General features: G+C 41.8%; 1 protein-coding gene across 1 annotated transcript in view; it reads right to left on the bottom strand.

Moving 5' to 3' along the window:
• ARHGEF3 (Rho guanine nucleotide exchange factor 3) overlaps positions 1-20,274 on the bottom strand; it is a 312,784-nt gene extending 292,510 nt beyond the window's left edge. The window contains exons 1-2 of the mRNA XM_073351503.2: positions 19,961-20,274; positions 2,001-2,096 (exon numbers count right to left, since the gene is read on the bottom strand). Coding sequence (XP_073207604.1) covers positions 2,001-2,096; positions 19,961-19,995 — 131 coding nt within the window. The 5' untranslated portion in view covers positions 19,996-20,274. The remainder of the gene's footprint in view (positions 1-2,000; positions 2,097-19,960) is intronic.
• Positions 20,275-26,194: the final 5,920 nt, after the last annotated feature.

Raw genomic sequence — 26,194 nt, 5'->3', positions numbered from 1 at the left:
CAAAAAAAAAGTGACCAGAAACAATGAGCTATTAACAGCATCATTAAAATGTTTCCCCCCTGTGGGTTAAAAAAAGATGCCACATACACAAAACACAATTTGAAGTCTCATTTATGGTTTTGAGAGTTTTCCTAGAATGAGGACAGGGAAAGGAGGTGAATCTGCCACACCAATCCAGGCTGCCAAATGAATTTTACAGAAAATTCTCACATATTTATTTTATTGAAACAAATATTATTACTCAACACTAACTCCTTAACAAAGGTCCAGTTGGGGATACAATATGGTTTGCTATTATTTTTTGTTTCAATAGTATAATAAGTGAAACCATACTTCTCTACAGGTTTCCGAGTAGCAGCCGTGTTAGGCTGTATTTGCAAAAAGAAAAAGAGTACTTGTGGCACCTTAGAGACTAACCAATTTATTTGAGCGTAAGCTTTCGTGAGCTACAGCTCACTTCATCGGATGCATTCAGTGGAAAATACAGTGGGGAGATTTATATACATAGAGAACATGAAACAATGGGTGTTACCATAGTGTATGGTACAGTAGGGGAGATTACCATAGTGTATGGTAACACCCATTGTTTCATGTTCTCTATGTATATAAATCTCCCCACTGTATTTTCCACTGAATGCATCCGATGAAGTGAGCTGTAGCTCACGAAACCTTACGCTCAAATAAATTGGTTAGTCTCGAAGGTGCCACAAGTACTCCCTCTCTTTTTGCATACTTCTCTACATACAAGATAGATGTGAGTTAGCCCTCTTGGCAGGCTGGTTACACGTTCCTGGCATGAGTTTATTCTGTTGTTTTTCTTCATGATGAATGAGCAACATCAGCATATCCAAGCTAAATCAGGAGTGCAACAGTGAGATAAATGTGTGCACATAACAGGGAAGGGAAGGCAACAGAATGACTCCCCCATTATCTTCCGTGGAGCTGGAGTAAACCCTGTATAAACAAGTGGAGAGTTCAGTCTCAATGCTCATTCAGAACTTGGCCCCTCTGGTGTAAATGCCAATAGGTGTGCTGAAAGCAATGTAACGAGCAGTGGTGGTTTTACTGATGAAGCAACCTTGGTCATCATTAAAATTAGTGCTGTTTAAATGATTAATTTGTTTTGGTTCAGTCAACAAACCAAAATAAAATAATGGCAGCTTCACAATGACCCAAAATGAAAAAAATTGTTTCATTTGTAACAATATGTTTTGTTCATTTCAACCTTTTTTAAACCTTTTTTTTAAAGATTTAAGTAAAATGCAATATAAAAAGGTGTTTCAAATTGAAGTATTGAAACATTTCATTCTGAATAAGTTAAAAAAGAAAACATTTCAATTTTGTTCAGATCTTCCCTTTCCTAACTGAAACAATTCTGCCAATTTGACCCAAATTTCTTACATACTTCTGTTGACCTAAATCAGCCTTGGTTAGCCAGAAAAGTTTTATCCAAAAAATTAATCCAGCTCTAATTAAAATGTAAGCATTTGTAAACAGTTAATTGAGGTTTCCAGTTTTCTCCTACACTTAGAATAGAAGTTTCTTTGGTAAGTTTTGGAAAATGTTGACTTTTTAATGGCTTTTACTGTACCAGCCCACTAGAAACTACAGTGAGACCACAGACTTGTTTAACAGAATATCTGTCACCTGTGAAGTGGCTCAGTTCTCCATTACCACCAATGTGGATGAGATTTAAATTGTATGACAAAGTTGAAAGATTCCATATGTGCCATCTTAGCCCTATTGGAGTCAGAGGCAGTTTGGCCAATGACTTCAGTGGGGCCAGGATTTCACCTCATCTCTTCCATTACCAAACCTGTGAGACACCCAGACCTGCACTATTAAATAAAAATAAATAAAACCCTTCCCCGCTTTTCATGTTTTATTGTTAAGACACTAGAAAGAGAGGGAAACATAAAGGAACTTAATTATTTTTTAAATTACTTCTCTCATTGTTTATTAACCTCTTGAAAGATTAAAATTAAAGATTGTTTACTTACCAAACTTTTTTTTCCTCTATTCCTCCTCGGGCACACTGGTTTATTATTTGAGGGTTGCTCATTATGCGTGCTGGGCTACTGCCATTCATCTTTTTTCTAAAAAAAGAATAAAAATATTGAGTAATTAAAAAAAAATTCAGGTGAACAGATTTATGCATTTGCAAATATATACAAGAGAAACAGAGTAGATCAAAACTTTGGACAAGCATTTTAAGACCAAATTTTGCCTGCCTCACTTGAGTAATCTCCAAGTTAATCAATGGGACTACTTGCATGAATAAATTGAACAGTATTTAGCCATTGTTTTTCAGAGTTGCTAGTTCTGCAGAAGCCAACACTGATTGCCTTTTGTTTACTTCTTTGAATGTGTGCCAGCACAGTTCATGTCAGCAGGACTATGTACAGAGCTATACATAATGTTAGTTATGTTCCCGCAGAGCAGCAGCCGGAGCGAACATATTACTTTAAGATGAGCCTCAGAACATTGGTGGATCGATTTACTTTTCAAATGTTTAAAAATGTAGAGGATCTTCTTCACTAAATTATATCGCTTCTAAGGTCAGATTTCAGCCCCAAATTGATAAAGTGCCACTTTCAGGAATGAGGCCTGAAGTCATTCTATAAAACAGCATAAACATATTCAAGTACTGGCAGTAATAATTTCCATACTGTAACATTTCGGAAAGGCACACATGGCCTAATCTGCTCCAAGTCTGTGCTTTTCACATGCTGTCAAGGTTCCTTTCCCACTCTGAACTCTAGGGTACAGATGTGGGGACCTGCAGGAAAACCTCCTAAGCTTACTTTTACCAGCTTAGGTTAAACCTTCCCCAAGGTACAAACTATTTTACCTTTTGCCCTTTCGCTGCCACCACCAAACGTCTAATCAGGTTTATTATTGGGAAAGAGTCGTTTGGAAACGTCTTTCCCCCCCAAAATCCTCACCAAAACCTTGCACCCCCCTTCCTGGAGAAGGTTTGATAAAAATCCTCACCAATTTGCATAGGTGACCACAGACCCAAACCCTTGGCTCTTAAGAACAATGAAAAAAGCATTCCGTTTCTTAAAAGAAGAATTTTAATAGAAGAAAAAGTAAAAAGAATCACCTCTGTAAAATCAGGATGGTAAATACCTTACAGGGTAATTAGATTCAAAACATAGAGAATCCCTCTAGGCAAAACCTTAAGTTACAAAAAGACACAAAGACAGGAATATCCATTCCATTCAGCACAGTTTATTTTCTCAGCCATTTAAAGAAATCATAATCAAACGCATATCTAGCTAGATTACTTACTAAGTTCTAAGACTCCATTCCTGTTCTGTCCCCGGCAAAAGCATCACAGACAGACCCAGACCCTTTGCCCCCCGCCCCCCCGCTTTGAAAGTATCTTGTTTCCTCATTGGTCTTTTTGGTCAGGTGCCAGCGAGGTTATCCTAGCTTCTTAACCCTTTACAGGTGAAAGGGCTTTTCCTCTGGCCAGGAGGTATTTTAAAGGGGTTTACCCTTCCCTTTATATTTATGACACATGCTAATTACAAGTATAAACCAAGGCCCCCAAAATTGAGAAAGTTAATTGCATCATGAAATATGATCCACAGTAGTAATGTGAAACTTCTCTGCAAAGGTTGCTTTTGGAGGGTTTTTTGTTTGTTTTTTTAATAGTCAAACAAAATAATACCAGGTATTTTCAGCCATCAGAATCATCCTGTTTGTATTGAGCAAGCTCTGGATTTCATTAGACTCCGCCTACAGATTTATCATAGAATCACAGAATATCAGGGTTGGAAGGGACCTCAAGAGGTCATCTAGTCCAACCCTCTGCTCAAAGCAAGACCAAGCCCCAATTTTTGCCCCAGATCCATAAATGGCCCCCTCAAGGATTGAACTAACAACCCTGGGTTTAGCAGGCCAATGTTCAAACCACTGAGCTATCCCTCCCCCCCAAATATCAGGCTAACAGTATTTACATCAGCAGTACGACAGATCAGTGTCTTCTGCAGACTAATGAATTAAAACAACCAGAATGCAAGCCACCAGAAGCTAGGAAAATTTCTGGTGAACATAATGTTTTTCCTTTCTTCAAATAAAAGGGTCCAGAGATCCATTACAATGGGTACTTCCGCCAGCTTGAAGCGGAACCAGACCTGACACTCACTGGCAGTAGGGAAATGGCCCATCCCCAGCAGTTTCCTCCAGTTTTATCTATCTACACAGCAGCAAGCAGCTCAGCCAAACCTCCCTGCCACAGAGCTTTAATGAGAAAAAATTCAACCTTTATTTCAAATGTCTGACTGGGGCACCGTAGTGTAACTATCTAATTCCCAGCTTTGTCCCAGGGTTGAATTTGCCTTTTGGAGACATTGTCAACTCAGCTCCCTTTCCCCTCCCAAGATGTTTCTGGTATCCATTGCACCTGCAGGCTTCAGGGAGCGAGCAAGGCCAAGAAAGCCAGAACCAAATGGAAAGGTCTGTGTCTCCTGCTTCACCTGCCTGGCACTCTCTTTACTGATGTGTCTTACTGGGGAGCTCTGCTGGCTCTGTAGGCAGAGTGTAGTCCCCCCTGCCACATACATACACACTCAAGCCCAGTCTTGGTGGGGTTGCCTCAACCTCTAGACACACAGACACAGACTCTTCCCCAAGAAGGCAGGAATGGAATAGCTGGCTTCAGGGGTAAGTTGCTCCTACTTCTCCATCTCCATCTGGGGAGGAATGCCAGAAGGGTAGCACACTGGATAGAAAATTGGGCCTTTGTCCCTACAGTTTGCACCAGCAGCCGCACTCCTGACTGTAGAGAAGGAGTGGGCAAACTATGGCCCAGGGGCCAGCCCTCGACTTCCCACCAGGCAGCGGAGTCTGGGGCTTGCCCTGCTCCAGCCGGGGTGTGCTCCTGGAAGCAGCAGCATGTCCCCACTCTGGCTCCTACACATAGGGGAAGCCAGGGGGCTCCACACGCTGCCCCTGCCCCAAGTGCCACCCCGCAGCTCCCACTGGCCAAGAACCAAAGCCGTAGGAGCTGCAGGGGTGACGCCTGTGGGTGGGGCAGCGCGCAGAGCAGCCTGGTTGCGCCTCCATGTAGGAGCCAGAGAGGGGACATGCCACTGCTTCTGGGAGCTGCTTGAGGTAAGTGCCCCCCAGAGCCTGCACCCCAGACCCAGCCCTGATCCCCCTCCCACCCTCCAAACCCCTCAGTCCCAGTCTGGAGCACCCTCCTACACCTGCAACCCCTCATCCCCAGCCCCACCCCAGAGCCTGTACCCACAGCTGGAGCCCTCACCCCCCCCTCACCCCTCAATCCCCTGCCTCTGTCCAGAGCCCCCTCCTGCACCCTGAACTCCTCTTTTCCAGCCGCACCCCAGAGCCTGCACCCCCAGCTGGAGCCCTCACCCCCTTCTACACCCCAACCCCCAATTTTGTGAGCATTCATGGCCTGCTATACAATTTCCATACCCAGTATGGCCCTTGGGCCAAAAAGTTTGTCCACCCCTGCTGTAGAGCTTGGCCACCTCCTCACATTCTGCCTCTTCTCTGGATGTGGTTGGAGGGCAATGGACACTGCCAGCACTGGAGAATACAGTAAGGGGCCAACATGTCCAGCTCCCTCATCTTGCTACCTCCTCAGGGGAACCTTACTGACATCCCTGGTTGGGGCCTCCCAGGGAAATGCAGATCCTTCTGGCCCATGTGGTAGAAAGGGGTAGAATCTCTGGGGAGGCCATTTTTGAAACCTCGTTCTGTTACTGAGAGACCCAGAAGGAGCCCTTATTGTGAAGGGAAGACAATAAGACTAGCCTATTTGAAGGTAGAAAGAACAATTATTCTTCGAGATGGGTGTCCCTGTGGGTGCTCCACTTCAGGTGAATGCATGCCCCCATGCCTTCGATCAGAGAGTTTCTGCAGCAGTGCTCGTCTAAGTCATACATGAGCTATCCCCGTCTCTCACCGTTGTCGGTGCCTATCCAGCGCACACATGCCCCGACCCCCCTCAGTTCCTTCTCTACCATAGAGTCTGGAAATTGAACTCTGAAATAGATGTGAGGAGAGAGGGAGTGGAGCACCCACAGGGACACCCATCTCAAAGATCCTCAGTTACTGTACAGGATGAGTAACCTTCTCTTCGTCGAGGAGTGGATGGTCCACTTCAGGATGGTCCACTTCAGGTGACTGTTGAGCAGTGCCCCTCAATGGATGGAAGGGGCTTTGGACCTGTGTATGTAAGTGAAGATGACACTGTAAGGCCAGAGAGACATAGGTATCGAATAGCAAAGATTGTGGCATTGAAGAGTCATGTGGTTTTGGCACCAAAGTGGTCAGTGCCAATGATGCTGCTGCAGGCACAGGTGTCAGTGTTGACCTCAGAGCATTCTGCACTACTGGAAAAGGTGGTGGCACCATAAGCTGTGGGGAATACCTCGGTGCCATGTCCAGTTCCATCAGTGCCATAGCAAAGGAGGAGGGCATTCGTTTGCTTCTCAACTCTGAGTCTGTCCACTTGGGGTCAGTGGTTGTCACGGTACACGCAATACTGGAGGATCCTGGTGCCTTGTATGTACTCAGTTGCGGTCTGGTCATTACTGAGGGTAGGGAATGACCTGAAGACAGCTTCTTTTTTGCTGGGTCTTTCAGTGGAGAAGTTGATGCTCTTTTCCTCAGAGCCTTTTTTGGAGGAATGAGCCTTCTTGTGTGGAGAAGATGACATCTCTGGAGATCTTTGTCTGCTGGCCAGGATTGGATACCAGGCACAGAGACTTCTCCAGAAGAATAAGTTTGAGATGCAAATCTCTGTCCTTTCAGGCTTGAGTCTTTAAGTTACTGCAGTGAGAGCACTTCCGAGGTGTATGTATCTCACCTAAGCAGTGGACACATTGAGAGTGCCCGTCCAGCACCAGGATCGTCCCCTGGCAGGAAAGGCAACACTTGAAGCCTGATGAACCAGGCATACTGTAACTATGGCAGTTCAACTGTATAGTTGAACAGTAACTATTCAGATGGGTAGAAATAGAGTTATAAAAAGAAAAACAAATTTAAACAGAAAATAAACGGGGAAAGAAAGGGTAAATAACCATATCTAATCTATTAAAAAGTATTCTAAGAAACTCTTCTAAGCTCTAAGAATAGTATCTGTTTTCACACTGCTGGGAGCTCTGTCTCAGGCCAAGGACGGTTAAGAAGGAACTGAGAGGAGTCGGGTTGCGAGTGCTAGGTAGGCGCCAACAACAGCATGAGATGGGGATAGTGCATTCACCTGAAGTGGAACTCCTACAGGGACTCTCCTTGAAGAAGAGTTCATGTTTATGCCCAATTCATTGCATAATTATTCAAGATGAGCTCACCTAAATATTGGCTAAAGACATAAATATACAAGTTAATTATTACTTAGAGATAGCTTTGATTTGTACACACCCACCACTTGCCCAAAAAGTTGATATATTTATTCACAAGTTCTCAACTGCTCATTTTACTAGAGCTGGGCAAAATTTGGAATTTCTACCCCATAGGAAATTCCAAATTTTTTCCCCCCAAATTGGAATGAAAAGTTGAAATTTCAAATCTTTCTGCTGAATGGAAATTTAAAAAAAAATTAAATTTTGACATTCCCATAATCAAAATGCGTGGGGTTTTTTTGTTGAAATTACCCGAAACTCTTTGTTTTGAGTCATTTCAATATTCAACGGTGTTTTCCCATTATGATGCATTGCCTTATCAGAATTGTAGTTTGGGAGTCTGACACACCCCATTCTCTCCTCACTGGACTACATCTCCCATAATGCTCCCAAAGTCACGTCTCCCATGATGTACCACACAGCTCTGTCAGAGGAAATGTTGTCTCAAGGTAGATATACTCCAGGGAGCCCAGCCCAGAGGAGAGAAGGGCCAGAACTACAGATCCCTTAAGGCAATCTGACACAATAGGAAAATGCAGTTTAATGTTTTGCTAAGCGAATTCTAAATGAAATGTTTCAGAACGGTTAAACCTAAACATTCAGATTTTAGTCAAATCAACACCTCATGAAGTGTTTCTCCTTGAAGTTACTCATTGAGCACAAAACTCTCTTAGAATTGCTTCAGCACATGTGTTTTAGACTGGGACTAAATTCTAACATACAATTATAACCTGTGCTGTTGTTCAGATGAAATGTATATACTGTCAAGAATTACAGTATATGTTTAAGTGACCTATACAGAATTAAAGATAAAACTACTAACGCAAGATTTTGTTCTCAGATAACAAAATATTGTGTTACAAGATTGAAATACAGACATCAACATCAGAAATAATTTTCCAGTGATATCTTAAAAATTAATTCATTCAAGAAGCACTATAAGAATAGTCCAGCAGGAAAAACAGGCTACCCACAAGTATCTCAATATCCGTGTCCAACTCTTGTTTGAACTTGAAGTGTAAAGCACTGTGCATGCTTAAGCCTGAAGGGGAAAAAAAAAAAAATCTACCAACCCTTTCCTAATAATCTGGAGCTATTTGCCAAAGTCAGTCAATGAATATTAATTTAAAAGACTCAACCCAAGATGTAATCTGTTCCTCACCCTCATTTTGTGCAGTGAACCTTGACTGCTCCCCATAAAGGTACATGTACTGTAATTATATGCTATAGGCCAGTGGTTCTCAAACTATTTTTACTGGTGACCCCTTTCACACAGCAAACCTCTGAGTGTGACACCCCCTCCCTTATATATAAAAGAAGTGTTTTTAATTTATCTACCACCACTATATATGCTGGAGGCAAAGCAGGGTTTGTGGTGGAGGCTAACAGCTCACGACCCCCCATGTAATAACCTTGCGACCTCCTCAGGGGTCCTGACCGCCAGTTTGAGAACCTCTGCTATAGGCTATGCTAGAGATCATGCTCTGATCTGATAGAAGGAAATATTACATGGAGGAAAATAAAACCCCAGAACAAAAGCATAAGTGAACACCTTCAGACACCCAATTTATGGCAGCTATGTTACTGTCACTGTCTTGCACAGATGATAGTCTCAGGAAACATCCATATTAGTGTTGAAGCGACAAGGGAAATTTGGCATTCCTCTTTTCTTCTCCCTGCTTCTTACAACGAGTGTTGTAGTGTATGGTGTAGGAATTCTAGTGGGTGGTGTATAGAAATCTGTGTTAAAAATTGTAGAACTATCACTTTAATTACTCAGGGATATCCTGGACCTGCTTACGGACAAGGGGGTTCTACAGGAAAGTATGCAATCAGAACAGATACAGTCAGTTTGGAGGATACCAGGCCACAAAAAGTCTGCACAGGACACCCATGCAAGACCGATGATAGGGGAGTGATCAGAAGGTCTAAAAATTACATGAGAGTTGCAAACAGGTCATTGTCATCAAGTTAGCCCATGTTTCATTGCCACAGGTTGGCGAAGGCAGAAACGATGATAATCTATCTTCTGCATTCCCAGCATAGATTCCCCTACGTCAAGTCTATCATTTTGGTCTTTAAAAAACCACAGGGAACCAGCATTTGACCCCTAAAGCTCAGATTATCTCTTTTTCCTTCACTCCTTAGTTAGGCAAAACTCCAACAGAATAAAGCCTTCATGAATAGGCCCACAATGAATTTAGTGTAACACTAAAGACCTCTACTCACAATTAACAACTTAACATTAAATTTACCCAACAGACCCTTGTGCTCCTCCCTCCCCTACTGTCCAGCAAAATGCCTCAGTTTACTGAAAATTATCTTGTGCATTTCTGTCTGACAACGGAACTGTGGAAAAATCTTTGAGGGTTTCATTGTAAACCCCAGTATCAACAGTGTCAGAGGAGTAATGAAAAAATAAAATAAAATAATTTACGTTTGCCACAGTGAAAAATCAGAGAGGATAGGGAGAAGGTTACTAACTGCTGCTCCTTGTTCTCTGAGACAAGAGCCCTTACATCCAGAAAGCCACATCATCAACCCTTTACTAGATGTACAGAATTCTGTCCTTTTCATTGAATGCAAATGGTTACAGCTCTGCTGCTTTCTGGAAAGTCTCTCATTTACACACACACACACACACACACACACACACACACACACACACGGCAGAACAGCTTCTAACTAGCACATTGCCTTAAGCAAATAGCATGTTAAAGCATAGATTTTAAGTGTATGTAATTAAATAATGATGCTGCTTCAGCAGCAAGTGCTGCAAACAATCCCCTCTGCAAAAGTTAAATCAACAATTTTCAGATACTATGCAGTGATTGCCAGACATGTTCATACCACTAAGACACTTGGCATAACCTAATACAAAGAAAAAGAGGTCCTTCCAACAACATACTTAAGATAAGTTAGAATCAGAATTGAAAAAAAAACACCCTACATCTGTAGTGGGTAGAAAAATCCCTCAAGTAACAGGCAATGCTCGGAAATTTCACATTGCATAATCACTTCAGTGCAAACCAGTACATTGTGGACCTTTCTTTCTCATGCATTACAATTATTCCAAATAGTTTTTGACCACAGTGCAACAAATACAGAATGCCATTATTTAGCTCCTTGAAGCTGACCTGCAATGGCAGTCATTTTGCTTTTGAAATATGTGCCTAATGCTCCAAAGAACTTGCACAAGGACTTTTTAAAAATACATACCTTAAATGTACTTTATCCTCTCCCGCAGGTCAGACCTCACAAGTCTCACCACACAATTAACTCCTGTTCCATTTAGAGGAACAAATATGTTATATAGATACAAGTGTACATACAAAGGTACACTCAGAAGGCAAGATAATCATAACGTACTGAAAATGTAAACAAGCAGATGGAAGTAGGTGGCTCAGAGGATTATATATGGCATATAGAGCCTTTCACTTCTAGGTTGTCAGCATCACTTCAGATCCATTCCAAGTTGGTGGTAACAATCTGTCAGTCACTATCTGACACCTGTATGTTAAATGAGCTCATGTTCCAATCCACCTCCTAATGAATCAGTGTCCATTTTATAAAAAATACCATGTGCTAGGCTCTATTATTGGCAATTGCATCAGAACAGTCCAGGTTTCAAAAGGGACAGGACCCTAAAATTGTAATGGTGCTATGGGCCACATCAAGGACTATAGAACCCCATCCCACTGCTAATGGTAGTTAGGATGTTTATCACAGTGGTTCTCAATCTTTCCAAACTACTGTACCCCTTTCAGGAGTCTGATTTGTCTTGTGTACCCCAAGTTTCACCTCACTTACAAACTACTTGCTTACAAAATCAGACATAAAAATGCAAAAAAGTGTCACAGCACACTGCTACTGAAAAATTGCTTACTTTCTCATTTTTACCATATAATTATAAAATAGGTTAATGGAAATATAAATATTGTACTTACATTTCAGTGTGATAGTTGAGCCTTGTCTGAAGCCAGAGCTCCTGGCAGCGGGGCTGAAGCCTGAGCCCCGCTGCTCGGAACTGAAGCATGTAACTTAGCTTTGTGGGGCCCCCTTGTGGCGTGGGGTCCCAGCCAGTTTCCCTGTTTGCCACCCCAAATGCTGGCCCTGAACTTGCAATCCCCCTAAATCTGTCCCGCAACCCTCCCTGGGGATCACAACCTCCAGGTTGAGAAACTGATCTAAATGAGTTGAGTACCCCCTGGAAGACCTCTGCGTACCCCCAGGGCTCTGTGTACCCCTGGTTGAGAACCACTGAGCAGGTAAGGGGGGGAAAAAATGCCTGGAAACTAGACACCTTTGGTAGACCATGAATGCTACTGTTAGTCTCTGCACCAAGGAACTTAAAGCAGGAGGCAATAGGGAACAATGCAAATTTCTACCATACTAAATCCAGCACCACTAACATGGTATTCTTTAATGCAGCAGAAGAATCACTAGTTTGCAATATAGTTGTGAGTGGGCTTAATCCCTTAGTTCTGAGCACCTACTTTTTTTCCTGCAGTGACCAGAAGCCACAAAAGCATGAAGCCAACCAAATACATTACAAAACATCCTAGAATAAAATTCAAGCAAATTGATGGGTAAAATTGCAGTGCTGATGCCAAAGTTGCACCTGTTCTTAAGACTGGAGTCACCTTTCAGTTACTAAATGCCCTTGAAGGGTCCAATCTCCTACTCACTCATTTCAATGAAAGCAGAAGTGAGTATGCTCATGCACCCCCACAAAAAATGTAAATGCGTATTCTTTCCAGACTGTTGTATTTCCAAAAAAGGGGTAGCTTTATGAAAATAGGAATTATAGAATGGCTCATACCATTGGTTCATCTAATCTACAATCCTGTCTCCTGGAAGGAGCATTAGTCAGTTTTGCAGTAATTTACATTGGTGAAATAGAGGGTGAAAGGGTATGACATTACTATGTTGAAAAACTACTACTGGCAAAGTACTGGTTTTGTTTGTTGAAAAAACAAAGCAAAGCAAAAAATCTAAGTGATTTCAATTGGGGGGGAAGGGGAGAAGGGCAGTCCTGTCTGTAGAGAAAAGTAGCTTTAGTAGTTTATCCCATAAAAAAATAAACAGACTCAAGTGTTTCAATACTCTGTGTCCTTCTCAGTAATCTCACCCACACACATGCGCGCAGACATGCACACACACAAAATGTTCTTTCGTATCTATGAATATGTGAATAAGAGTTAATACACTCAAGTACAGAACACTTTTGTTGTTATAACTTATGAAGTTTAATAGCAATCAAAGATATTTAATTCCACTGAATTTGTTCCCATTAAGTCTTATCTGTCATTTTGTGGCAAGTGGAATAATTCAACAGGTCTGTTTTTATTTTTTCTAATGCCAGAAGTGAGGCAAAATAAATGGGCCATATACTACTACTGATATACACTAACACTTGCCCAGTAATTTAAACTGTTGATTCTGTCTCTCCCCACCTCCAAACCACCAAAACTTAAATGGCACAATCTGGCCCTTAGTGCTCATCTGTTTCTGTCTTGATTTTGGCTGAAATCTTAGAAGTTATATGAGTGTAAGAAGCTCTGCTGATTTTGTTCATCTGGTTCAAGTTAATATGCTTGTTGATGATCTCAAGTACCAACAGTTCTACTTTTATATTAAGACACTGCCTTTGTGTCTTCTACGTCGATACTACGCAGCAAAACAGTGCTGAAAGGTTCTTTCCAAAGATTATGAGAAGTATTTCTGTTACCAATTCTAGTGACTCATACAGTTAGTAACATGAGAGAGGAATTTAACTCTATCCTCCTCAAAACACCAAATTTGAAAGTAAAGCATTTGAGGTGTTATTCAAAAATATTGTTCTAAGATGGTAATGGGGACAAATCCTGCAAATTTGCCTTGGAAAGAATACCAGAGTCACTTCTGAGGAGTATATTAAGTAAAAAGGGCTTTTGGTGGTTTCAAGTAATTTTAAAAAAGGAAAAATTATGAAGATGCAAAAAATAAGCATCCTTCTGGAACACTAGAGAAACTTCCAAACAAAGCACAATTATGTTTTGTTCAAGTAAATTAAATGTCTTACTACAGGCAACATTTAAGTAAAACATTTTTAGAGAAGAAGTGAAGGCAGATATACACACAACCACCAGTTTGCCTAATCACAAGATGGCACGCATCCAAAATACTGCTGCTCCCCATGCTACATGCCCTTCCCTCAAATGCGAAAATGGTTTACATTCAGCAAATACACTGCACAAGAATGAAAATGAAAACTAAGAAAAAATGACAAAATAAACAAACACCTTCATAATGCTGAGTTTCACCTGTCTTTAAAATAAAAATGGAATTTTCTACTTAGCTTTAAATTATGATTCCTCTGGCCTACTTCCTTTAAAAAAAAATCCTTAAAAAAATTAGGGCTATTATCTCAAACTCCCTGTGCTAGAGCAGGGTGTTATAGGGCACATGGTTCAATATGTCTGGCCAAATCCTTTTGCATGTTTAGTTTCCTGATAGGGTGCTAAACAGAATTACCTATGAAGATAAAAGGAAAGTGCATGATCCTAGAATTATCTTCAATCTGTAGCCTTTGAGACTTACTCAGATAGGATAGCTCAGTGGTTTGAGCGTTGGCCTGCTAAACCCTGGGTTGTGAGTTCAGTCCTTGAGGGGACCATTTAGGGATCTGGGCCAAAAATTGGGGATTGGTCCTGCTTTGAGCAGGGGGTTGGACTAGATGACCTTCTGAGGTCCCTTCCAACCATGATATTCTATGATCCCCAATCCTGCAAGTGCTCCACACATGGGAGACTGGGGGCGGGAAGAGAGAGGGAAAGAGAGAGAGAGAGAAAACACCATACCTATGGAGAGCAGCTTCCAGCTGACATGGTAAGGGACTCAGTCAGGAGAACTTGCTCCCTATGGTTATTACATATCTTTGATACAGTAACATAATATTGATTTTGACAACATATGTTGCTTGAAGCAGAACATTTTAAACCTCATGATTATATAAAATACAGTTTATCATTATTTCTGGGGCAAAAATGTATCAAAGGAATGAAACATAATTGCTGAAATATAAGAGACTATATCCAACATGCCTATTCATTAAGGACATATTGTTTTCTTACTTACAATTCCTACAATTTCTCAGGGGAGGAAACACGGAATTAAGTGTGTAAAATAAATGAAGTTGTACCATTTATTTAGCTACCACAGCAAGTTAGAACCCAATTAGGTTCCAAAAGATAACACTGACACTAAAGCGCCATGTGGACCAAAACAAACTACAGTTGCAATTAAGTATCATCAGTTTGTTAGCTACCCGAAGAGATGTTCCACTGTTGCAGAGTGAAATTCCTTCCAATAGAGGCTCTGGCATGACAGAGAGCCACTCAAGTCCAGATTTCTCACCACCCAACTTTTCAGAGTTTGCACAATCTTCAGTGTCATGGAAGTCAACAGAATTTTTAACACACAAAAATTGTTCCATTTTAGCTATAGCAGTATAGTTAAAGCAGTACGAAGTCCAGCATGGGTGCAATTATACCAGTATAATTATTCCCATACTGAAAGAGGAATAAGCTATACCAGAATAACTATTTCAGTTTAAAAAAAATCACTCCCCTATCTGAAATAGTTATAAACAGTACAAAAACTAGGTGTAGCCAAGCCTTAGTTAGGTGATTAGGGAGAAGTAATAAAAACAATTAAAACATGTCCCTTTGTTTAGGCATTAAGGGCCTGACACTCAGATGTCAAGCATCTCAACTCTTACAGCTTGATCCTGAACAGTGTTGAGCACCTGTAACTTGACCGGGACCTAATAAAGGCACCTCTGGAAATTCAAGTACATTGTTTACATTTCCATGGTTTAAAGCGCACCACTTACATGATGCTCCTGTGCACTGCTTTAACTCTACCCCCGGTTAATACACATTTTGTATAGAGATGTTTACTTCATAATAGCGACTTTGGAGCTATGGCTACCTCAATGAATGTATATGAGATATTTGTTAGTCACAGATTATTAGAGCATATTTATAAAGTCCTTTATTTGATGACAAACATAGTACAATGTAAAAAGAAAAGGAGTACTTGTGGCACCTTAGAGACTAACCAATTTATTTGAGCATAAGCTTTCGTGAGCTACAGCTCACTTCATCGGATGCATACTAGTTCCACAGTATGCAGCCGATGAAGTGAACTGTAGCTCACAAAAGCTTATGCTCAAATAAATTGGTTAGTTTCTAAGGTGCCACAAGTACTCCTTTTCTTTTTGCGAATACAGACTAACATGGCTGTTACTCTGAAACCTGTCATGGTACAATGTAATAATTCTATATACTATATCAGTTCAAACTTTTAGTCTTGTGCAGTGGTTTAGCTTGCTTGCTACAGCTTTCATGGGAGTCAAGCAATTAAAACTCCAAAACAACATTTAAAACTTGAGGAACATGATTCAGAAAGAAAGGGGGTGGGGGGGATGACACCATACAGGTTCACAGGAACTAACCTTCAATCCAAATCCTTGCTATGGATAAAAATAGCTGCAAGGAAGCAATTGTACAGCCTCACTTTCTCCAAGATAGATTCTGGTTAAAATTTAAATAAAGAGACCTACAAAATTAAACACAAAAAGGCTAGTTTAAAATAACATTAAAGGAATTGACTTAAACCCACAAAATTCTTTGAAGTCTCCTATTAAGAGGATCCCTCTGCCAATCACCCTTATGTATTATAAGTGAAAAAATGACAATTCATATGGAATTATTGTTCAGAAGGAATGTGAGATTTAACTGAATTTAAGCTGCTTGCAATATAGCTCAGTGCACACAGACAACTTCAAAAGGATTCTAAGTGTATTTATTATAGTTTTTGTACTAATGGGGGAGAGGTTATCACATGTAGTACTCAAAATAATTACAAGCTTCTTGAACCTAATAGAAACTTTTAGGAACTTAAAATACAGACAGTAAATTTCATATTATTGAATATCAAGCTGGATAAGCTGAAGACTTGGAATAAGCCCCAACAACCAGTTAAAACTTCTCATTCATGTGTAGAGAGTGAGAGAGATCTGATACAAAATAACACTCACACAAATCTCAGACCTTGAAGTACCTGGGCTCAGTGGGGCAAATTAAGAACAGAATGTGGTTCTAACACTGAATTGGGGGTCTTTAAACTCACTAAAGGTCTATCTTAATGTTACATCAGGGATTCATTGCATGAACCATATTTCAGGCAGTGCTGTGTAGTATACTTGGTAAGTCTCCTTAAAAGCAACTAAATTTTATGGAATATCAGTACCACATAGGAAAGAAACAGCTGGTTCACAGCAAATAGGTTAACATCTACATTGTTGATGAAATTGTTTAGGGTGTGTATATATATACACACATACACACACCTTATATCTTCCAAAAAAGCATACCTAAAAAGATCAGAATAAATTGACTGTGGTTGCACTAAGCATTGCTTCAAAGATGACATTTAAAAAACTATTAGGTTCATAACAGCCTCAGAAAAGTAGATACAAAACATACTTAAAATATCTTGTTTGAAAGATTTGTAGCATATGACTGTTTTACTTTTAGTTGCTCACTAAATATACCAGTGAACAAAAATCAAGATGAGAATCAGAGCTTCAAAGTTTAGGTGCAAACTCTCACATAGTTTAAGTATTCAGGTCCAGCACTTGGGTTTGAACCCATCTTTATGCAAAAACAAACATTGCTAAAAGCTAAATATTCCTATCTGGAAGACAAAAATTAACTTCTAAATCCAAATTTAGGCAAAAAGTTGCTGAGCCTCTGCAGCTTTGTTTCACTTCAACTCATGAATGGCAAAACAAAATACAGGAGAAACTCGGAGTTATGAACACCTCGGGAATGGAGTCTGTAACTCTGAAATGTTCATAACTCTGAACAAAATGTTATGGTTGCTCTTTCAAAAGTTTACAACTACACATTGATTTAATACAGCGTTGAAACTTTATATGCAGAAGAAAAATGCTGCTTTCCCCCCCCCCCTTTTTTTTTAAGTAGTTTACATATAGTACAGCACTTTTTTTTTTTTTGGTCTCTGCTTCTGATTGTGTACTTCTGGTTCTAGATGAGATGTGTGGTTCACTGGTCAGTTCGTAACTCTGGCGTTTGTACTGTGAGGTTCTACTATAGATCCTAATTATGGTCCATGCATTTTCATAGCTTACCTGCTGAAAAAGCAAGAAACTCCCTACAAAACACCTCACTCCAGATTCTATGCACAAATATTACCAGACCAACTAAGAGCACAACAATGATCCCAGGGAGAAGAACTGCAAAATCAAAAATGGAACTGAGGTTTGAGGAAATCCGTGGGGAGTGAGGCCAAAAATACTACAATACATGTGCTACCCTGGCAAGTCACAACCTCTTGTTTTATCACTGATTTTTAAAGCACAACTCCCCTTGGAAATTAATAGGGATTTCTGCTCAAGACCTGAAGTACCAAACTACAGAAAACAATAAAACATTGATAAACATTTATATAGATAGCTAAGCAGTGGTGGCTGTCTTCACCTCAGATTACAAGAAACCTGAAAGTTTTCTATACATTTCCACACACTAAGGTCTTTACTGCAGATTCTACCATGTGTGAAGCAGCTCACTGCTCCATACTTCCCCACTCCCCTGCACGGTATCTAGTTTTGTGATCTCTGCAATGAGTTCATTATCCATAGCCATTAACAGTTACTACAGTTTCATGCAAGTAGACTCCTAAAAAAGCTGCAGAATTGGGGTCCTCAGTAGCTCAATTCTGTAACAAATGTTTGAAGATCAAAAAATGTTTCTATTCTTTTACTGCAAAGGAGTGCATATGGCCCTATGTACAGATGAGAAAGTATCTACATACAAATATAAAAGCATGCTTATACACATTCACAAAATTTTAGTAGTATGGAGAAAAATAAACATACCACCTCATAAAACCAAATTATTTGGGGTAAAATAGCCCCTCTCACACACACATTAAATTAGATCCATAGCCATTCCCACATCACAAAGGTGACCCTGTTGAAGTGCCACTGGCAGTGAGTAAGAATTTAGCAATATTTCACACTTACAGTGCATAGTGGTTTTCCTCTTCAAAGAACTTCACAAACATTAAAGTTAATTCACACAACTATCTATTACAGGTTAATTAACACTAGCTCTGTTTTGAAGTCTATATATAATCTGCTGCTTTTAATTTCAGAATCCTGTGTAATTACAACACCACCATGTGCTCTTTCATCTCCTTGGTATGTCAATTTTACAAAACTTGAGGCAGCATTGTGTAGTGACTGAGGTACAGGACTGAGAATCAGAAGTTCCCTGGGCTTGATTCTTCTTCCACTTATATCAGCATAAAGCCTGGGTCCTACAGATACTTACACAGAGTGACTTTGAACTCAGTGGGTATGTCTACTCTGCAGCTGGGTGCACAAACTGGCACTGGAAGGGCTCAAACTAGCATGCTGTACCTTGGGAGGCTCAAGCTAATCACCCAAACACAGACCTAGGGAGTTGGGTGGCTAGCCCAATCCTCTGCTAGTGTAGACTTTGCACCCCTGTTACTTTCAGTGCACAAGCACAAGTCTGTCTACGCAGGCAGGGAGGCTGGCTCCCAGCTGCAGTGCAGACATATGCAATGGGACTACTTGAATGAGTAAAATTACTCATGTTGTAGAGAGTGCAATTTTCAAAGCAACCTAAAAGAGTAAGGCACCCTGGGAGTTGGGCACCTAACTCCCTTGAACTCTTTTGAAAATCCCAGGCTGTTTGCAGGACTATGAAATAAGCAGTTAATGGAGTAACACATGTTCCAGAAGAATCAGGCCACACAGTGTAATCCTGGATTTGCCACTGACTCATTCTGTAGCCTTGAGCAAGTCACTTCACCTCTCTGGTTTTTTTAGGTGTAATACAAGGATAAATGAGTTAGTGTTTGTATAATGCTTTGAAAATGTATGGTCCTATCCCTTTCCCGCCTATTATCCTTACTTATCTTTAATAAACTTGACCCTGCAAACCCTGCCTGATGTGTGAATCCTACAAAATCCGTGGCGGTTTTCCTCAAAACCCTCTGCAGCGTGCACACACAGCCGCCAGTGGTTGTACCGCTTTAGGTATAGGGGGGTAGTTAAAGCCGTACAAAGCCCCCTGTCAGTCAGCAGGCTGGGAAAGAGCTGCGGGTGGGTGTGTATGGGGAAACCCAACCTACCCTGGAGCGCAGCCTCGGCTAAGCTGGTGTGAATCCTCCCATTAACCTCTAAATGACTCAACCTTCCCTCCGTGTCATGGGACGGGAGGCGCTGCTGGAGTTCCCTCCAGGGGGCTTTCTCTGAAGCAGATGTGGCCAGTTCACCGCTCGGTATCTGTTGTTGTTCGCGGCTGTTTGGGGACGGCCAGACGAGCCGCTCACAATGGCCCCGGCAGGATCTGTCCCTTTCCGCTTGGCAGGCAGCGGCAACCCCACCCCAGCCCCAAGCAAAGCTCCCCTCCCACCTCAGGTTCCCATGGAAGTGGTCAGAGCTGAGGAGAAACCAGGCGCTGGCACCTTACCTCGTACCTTCCCGCTGCTGCTGGGCTCCCTGCATTGGCGGCTCGGAGCTGCAGCCAGGGCAGCGACTCTGAGGCGGCGGCGGCGGCCCGAACTCCAGCTCGCAGAGCAGCGGTTGCAGCCCCTGGCAGGGGCCGCAGAGCGCTCAGGGATTGAGCGGGGGCCACTTTCCCCGGGCTCCCTCAGCAGGCCGTGGGGAAGAAGGAGGAGGCGACACAACGCAGCGCCCGGCGGTGCTGGGCCCCAGGAACTTCGAGCTGCAGCGAAGCGGCTGTCAGGAGAGGCCGGGCACCCACATTCCCCACACGCCAGGGAAGTCCGAGAACTTCACACGCCAGGCGTTCTCCGGCGCAGTTCTACCCCCAGTTCAAGGACAGAGTCCCGCCCCTTGGCTCCTGTGTTCAACAACCTCCCACACGCCTGTCTCTCTCTCTCACACACATTCTCCCTCTCCTCTTTTCTCTTTCATTTGCCCCTGCCCTTCCTATTTAAGAGTCGTCTCTCTCTCTCCCTTCTTCTCCTCACACCCTCCTCATTCTCTGTTTCTCCCTGTCCCCTTTCTTTTTCTTCCTCCTTGTCATTCTCTCTTCCTGTCTGCTCCACACTCTCCCTCCAGAAAGAACAGGAGGACTTGTGGCACCTCAGAGACTAACCAATTTATTTGAGCATGAGCTTTCGTGAGCTGCAGCTCACTGCATCCGATGAAGTGGGCTGTAGCTCAGGAAAGCTCACGCTCAAATAAATTGGTTAGTCTCTAAGGTGCCACAAGTCCTCCTTTTCTTTTCGCGGATATAGACTAACACCGCTGCTACTCTGAAAACTCCCTATAGAGATTCCCTGATTCGTGACGGATGAACCAATGAACCAAACCATCCATCTCCAGATGTCCCCCGCTAAGTCCAGGGAGTTATCTCCGCTAGAGATGTATATGATCCCTTACCGCAGCTCCGCTCCTCTCTCCTCCTCCTCCTCCCAGTTTCCCAAAGTTTGGATCTGAACTTCTATATTTCAGTCATATTCTGTAATGGCCCTGAATTGCTCAACACTTATAAATACACCAGTTGAGTTTGGGAAAGTAGATGAGCAATTAACTTGGCAGTTTAGGGCTCATCTCTAATCACAATCTTTCTATGATACATAGAGTGAGGTTCCTGTTGTTTATACTACAATACATCATGCCTACTTCTTCACCACACCCCATCCCATTTTCCATGTTACAATCTAGCAAACCTTGCATATAAATGTGCATTGATATATTATTCAAAGCAGATAAGAAAAGAGACAAGCAAAATCTACAGAGAAGACAAATTACACAGTGTTGCCAACCACAAGCATCCCAAAATCAAAAGTCAAGCACCCCAAAAAATCATGAATCATTAAAGTGAATGGGACTTGAATAACATGAGCAGGATTTGGCTCTACTTGACAAATGTATCCAGTCTGAAGCAAGGAGTGAAAAAAATTAATTAACAGTTGACACCAAATGTGTCATATTTTGGGGAAAGAAGGAATATCAAATAACAGAAAATATGCTACAGCAGTCCTTCTTCCTCAGGATAAATTGTGGGAAAGTACAGATAAATAAACCAAAATTTAACAAAGATAAGTCAAGTAGATGGGAAGCTCTTGGGGGCAGAGGCTTTTTATTATGCATTTGTACAGTGCCCTGATCTATTATTGAGGTTCCTAAGCACTATTGCAATACAAATAATGACATGAACAAAGAAAATAAAAATCACAAATGCAATTGCAAAATAAGAAGCCAGTGCTGCACAACATTACTGCAGAAAAAGACCTGTGTGGAAGAGCTGATGGAAAAAATGATGATTCCATATGAGGACACGTAAAAAAGCTAATGCAATCTTGCAGTATTAATCTTGGGATATCAAAAGTAAATGTATATCTATGAGAAACAAACATGCCAGAAAATGTCAAAAAGAGTGGTTCACCACAGAGTGTATCCTAGAGACAACATAAATATATAAAAAATATTACAGAATAATCAGTTGAGGCCTTTGGTCTATGATGGTTAGATTTTCTACTTTAAACCTAACATTTTGTGATGAGATTTAATTTCTCCGATATTACAAAATGTAATATAGACATGGGTAGCCAGGCCCAATTTTTAAAATATATGTTTTTAACCCCATGATTTATTCTTCAGTTTGGGATCTTAAAAATAAAGTTTGGACCCAGCTTTAAACACGTTGTAGGGAAATTCTACTATAAGGATAAAAATGAAAACAGTCCATTTTAAAGGCAGGTAGTCCTCAAAGTACTCTAAAACATTTTCCTTTTAAACATCAGGGATAATTAAACTGGAAAAATAGCTATCAAGAAGACATATTATTCCTAAAAAAAATAATACTTTTGTAATTTATTTTGCCTTATTACTCATTTATTAAAACTATGGGCTAGATTTGCGGCCCATACAGGCCTACAGTACAGGCCTGCTTGCGTAGTGCCCATCTTTAAAAAAGAGAAGAAGGAGGATCCTGGGAACTACAGGCCAGTCAGCCTCACCTCAGTCCCTGTAAAAATCATGGAGCAGGTCCTCAAGGAATCAATTCTGAAGCACTTGGAGGAGAGGAAAGTGATCAGGAACAGTCAGCATGGATTCACCAAGGGCAAGTCATGCCTGACTAATCTAATTGCCTTCTATGATGAGATAATTGGCTCTGTGGATGAAGGGAAAGCAGTGGACCTGTTGTTCCTTGACTTTAGCAAAGCTTTTGACATGGTCTCCCACAGTATTCTTGCCAGTAAGTTAAAGAAGTATGGGCTGGATGAATGGACTATAAGGTGGATAGAAAGTTGGCTAGATTGTCGGGCTCAACAGGTAGTGATCAATGGCTCCATGTCTAGTTGGCAGCCGGTATCAAGTGGAGTGCCCCAAGGGTTGGTCCTCGGGCCGGTTTTGTTCAATATCTTCATAAATGATCTGGAGGATGGTGTGGGTTGCACCCTCAGCAAGTTTGCAGATGACACTAAACTGGGAGGAGAGGTAGATACGCTGGAGGGTAGGGATAGGATACAGAGGGCCCTAGACAAATTAGAGGATTGGGCCAAAAGAAATCTGATGAGGTTCAACAAGGACAAGTGCAGAGTCCTGCACTTAGTATGGAAGAATCCAATGCACCGCTACAGACTAGGGACCGAATGGCTCGGCAGCAGTTCTGCAGAAAAGGACTTAGGGATTACAGTGGACGAGAAGCTGGATATGAGTCAACAGTGTGCCTTGTAGACAAGAAGGCCAATGGCATTTTGGGATGTATATGTAGGGGCATTGCCAGCAGATCGAGGGACGTGATCTTTCCCCTCTATTCGACATTGGTGAGGCCTCACCTGGAGTACTGTGTCCAGTTTTGGGCCCCACACTACAAGAAGGATGTGGAAAAATTGGTAAGAGTCCAGCGGAGGACAACAAAAATGATTAGGGGACTGGAACACATGAGTTATGAGGAGAGGCTGAGGGAGCTGGGATTGTTTAGTCTGCGGAAGGGAAGAATGAGGGGGGATTTGATAGCTGCTTTTAACTACCTGAAAGGGGGTTCCAAAGAGGATTGATCTAGACTCTTCTCAGTGGTAGCTGATGACAGAACAAGGAGTAATGGTCTCAAGTTGCAGTGGGGGAGGTTTAGGTTGGATATTAGGAAAAACTTTTTCACTAGGAGGGTGGTGAACCACTGGAATGCGTTACCTAGGGAGGTGACGGAATCTCCTTCCTTAGATATTTTTAAGGTCAGGCTTGACAAAGCCCTGGCTGGGATGATTTAGTTGGGGATTGGTCCTGCTTTGAGCAGGGAGTTGGACTAGATGACCTCCTGAGGTACCTTCCAACCCTGATATTCTATGATTCTATGAACTCAGACCTTGGCGTATTTGCAAATGCTATAGTAAAGAGTAGCCAGCTTCCTCCCAGTTGCTGACTCAGATCACGTTTTTATGGGAACCACCCACAAGATCAGAGCTGATTATTAAAGAACAATGGACTAATTCTTCCCTCCCTTACATGTTTTATCCTGCAGTTAGTGAAGTTACTGCTGATTTGCAAGGATGGAAAAGGAGAATCAGGCTTGCTGGGCTAGATTCATCCCTGCACTAGCACAGGCATGAGCAGTTGAGAGGGAATGTATTCTGGGAATACCGGGAGTTGGTACAACACCATGCACAGGCCAGAGAAGCTCTGTGCGCTGCCCTAACTTGCATCCCTGCTTCAGTGGCTCCTGTTGGATATCAGGAACTCAGAATTACTAGGATACAGTCTGCCCCAAATCCACCCTTGCTCTGTACTTATGTCTCTGCTGCCCTCTTGTGCATGCCAGCCTGTCCTAGAATGCCCCCTCCACTGGAGCGGGTGCTGCAGAGGTCACACAGAGCTTGCCCTGCGCACAGTATACCAGCCTCCTCACTGGTGATTCACTGTGGGAGGAGGGCTTGTGCCCATCCTATGGCCTATGTTTGCCCTGCAAGCTATTATAAAAAGTGTGCCTATGCTTTGAGCTGGAGGTGTGAATTCCAGCTCGAGGAGACACACCTGCGCTAGCTCTTACCAAGCTAGTACACTAAAAATAGCATAGCCATGATGGTGCAAGCCATGGGAAAGGCTAGCTGCCTTGAGTATGTATCTATGGTCCAGATGGGATTGTACATGGGGTGGCTAGTCCTTCCCCCTGCTCGCACCACCAAGGCTACCCTCTATTCAGAACTAACACAGCTATGTCTCCTCAAGCTGGAATTTTCACCTCCAGCTCAAAGTGTAGAAATACCCAAAGGGGCTACTGAGCACAGATTAATCAGGCCTGATGTCGCTAATCAACAATACTTACTGATGGGTTACCAACAGCTGAGAGAAAAGGAGTACTTGTGGCACCTTAGAGACTAACCAATTTATTAGAGCATAAGCTTTCGTGAGCTACAGCTCACTTCATCGGATGCATATCGTGGAAACTGCAGCAGACTTTATATATACACAGAGAATATGAACCAATACCTCCTCCCACCCCACTGTCCTGCTGGTAATAGCTTATCTAAAGTGATCATCAGGTGGGCCATTTCCAGCACAAATCCAGGTTTTCTCACCCTCCACCCCCCCACACAAATTCACTCTCCTGCTGGAGTGTCTCGTTTATCAGTAAAGACCCAGACATGGGAGCCAGAAATTCCTGCATTCTGGTCACACTGCTGACACTAACTCCATCTGTGTCCCTAAGCAAGCTCCTTATCTATGTCTCATTTGTAAAATGGGTATAACAACACTTACAAAATTTATATTCCTGGATGTGCATTTGAGGATCAAGGCCCCAGTCCTGTAAAGTGCTATAAACCTCCAAGGTTTTACAAACATATTGATTAGCACCTTATGCCACTGATGTTAGTAGGACAATTTGAGGAGTAAGGTAATACTCAACACAAGTAAGAGTATCAGAATGTGGCCACTGTAAAGATCTTAGACCATTTTAATGACAAAGTTATATAAATCTTCAATGCTAAGATATTATATTCGTATAGTATACAGTACTCCCACACCATAACAGTGCTACTGTTAAATCAGGCAGTAACCAGTCAGAGCAAAAATATTCTTAGAACTGTGTAGTTCAAATGTTACTGGTGGAGTAAAACCCTCTTTGATGTATAATCTTGCTGGGCACTTTTTTTCTTGAAGCACAGTTTAGTGTGGTATTCATGTTACAATTAATGGAACAAATCTGTTCTCAGCGTGTTTAATTTTCCCTTTTGGTGCACTGGACATCTATTGTTTTGACAGGTTTAATCCTAATGAGCATGGATTACAAAACTCATTCTCTGAAGACTGGAAGAAAGGACTGAATTATATTTTCAGTTAGGGTCTATGGATCTAGGCCAGTGCCTTTCAATCTTTTTTTTATTTGTGGATCCCTAAAAGGGATTTCAAAGGGAGGTTCCAACCCCTTTGTAAATCTCAGACATAGTCTGTGGACCCCCCAGGGTCCACCATTAATTCAGTAATCTGTCTTCAAAGATAAAGTGTAAAATATAGCCAGTAGATTGTAAACAACATGTTAACTAACAATATTATACTGTTCTATTCAGCATCACTCAATAGAAGCAGTGGTACTGGACACTATTATGAAGGGAAGCCCAGTTGTGGTTTATTTCTTTCCTCCTGGCTGATGGGGAACTCACTTGGAGGGTGAGATCAAGCTGAGTCAGAAAGAGAAAAAATATTAACAGCTCTACTGTTCGCAACTGTATTT

This window comes from Lepidochelys kempii, chromosome 7 (genome assembly GCF_965140285.1).
Source record: "Lepidochelys kempii isolate rLepKem1 chromosome 7, rLepKem1.hap1, whole genome shotgun sequence".
Classification (NCBI taxonomy): domain Eukaryota; kingdom Metazoa; phylum Chordata; order Testudines; family Cheloniidae; genus Lepidochelys; species Lepidochelys kempii.
Note: the sequence above shows the minus strand (reverse complement) of the source record. Positions and strands in the feature narration are given on the sequence as shown.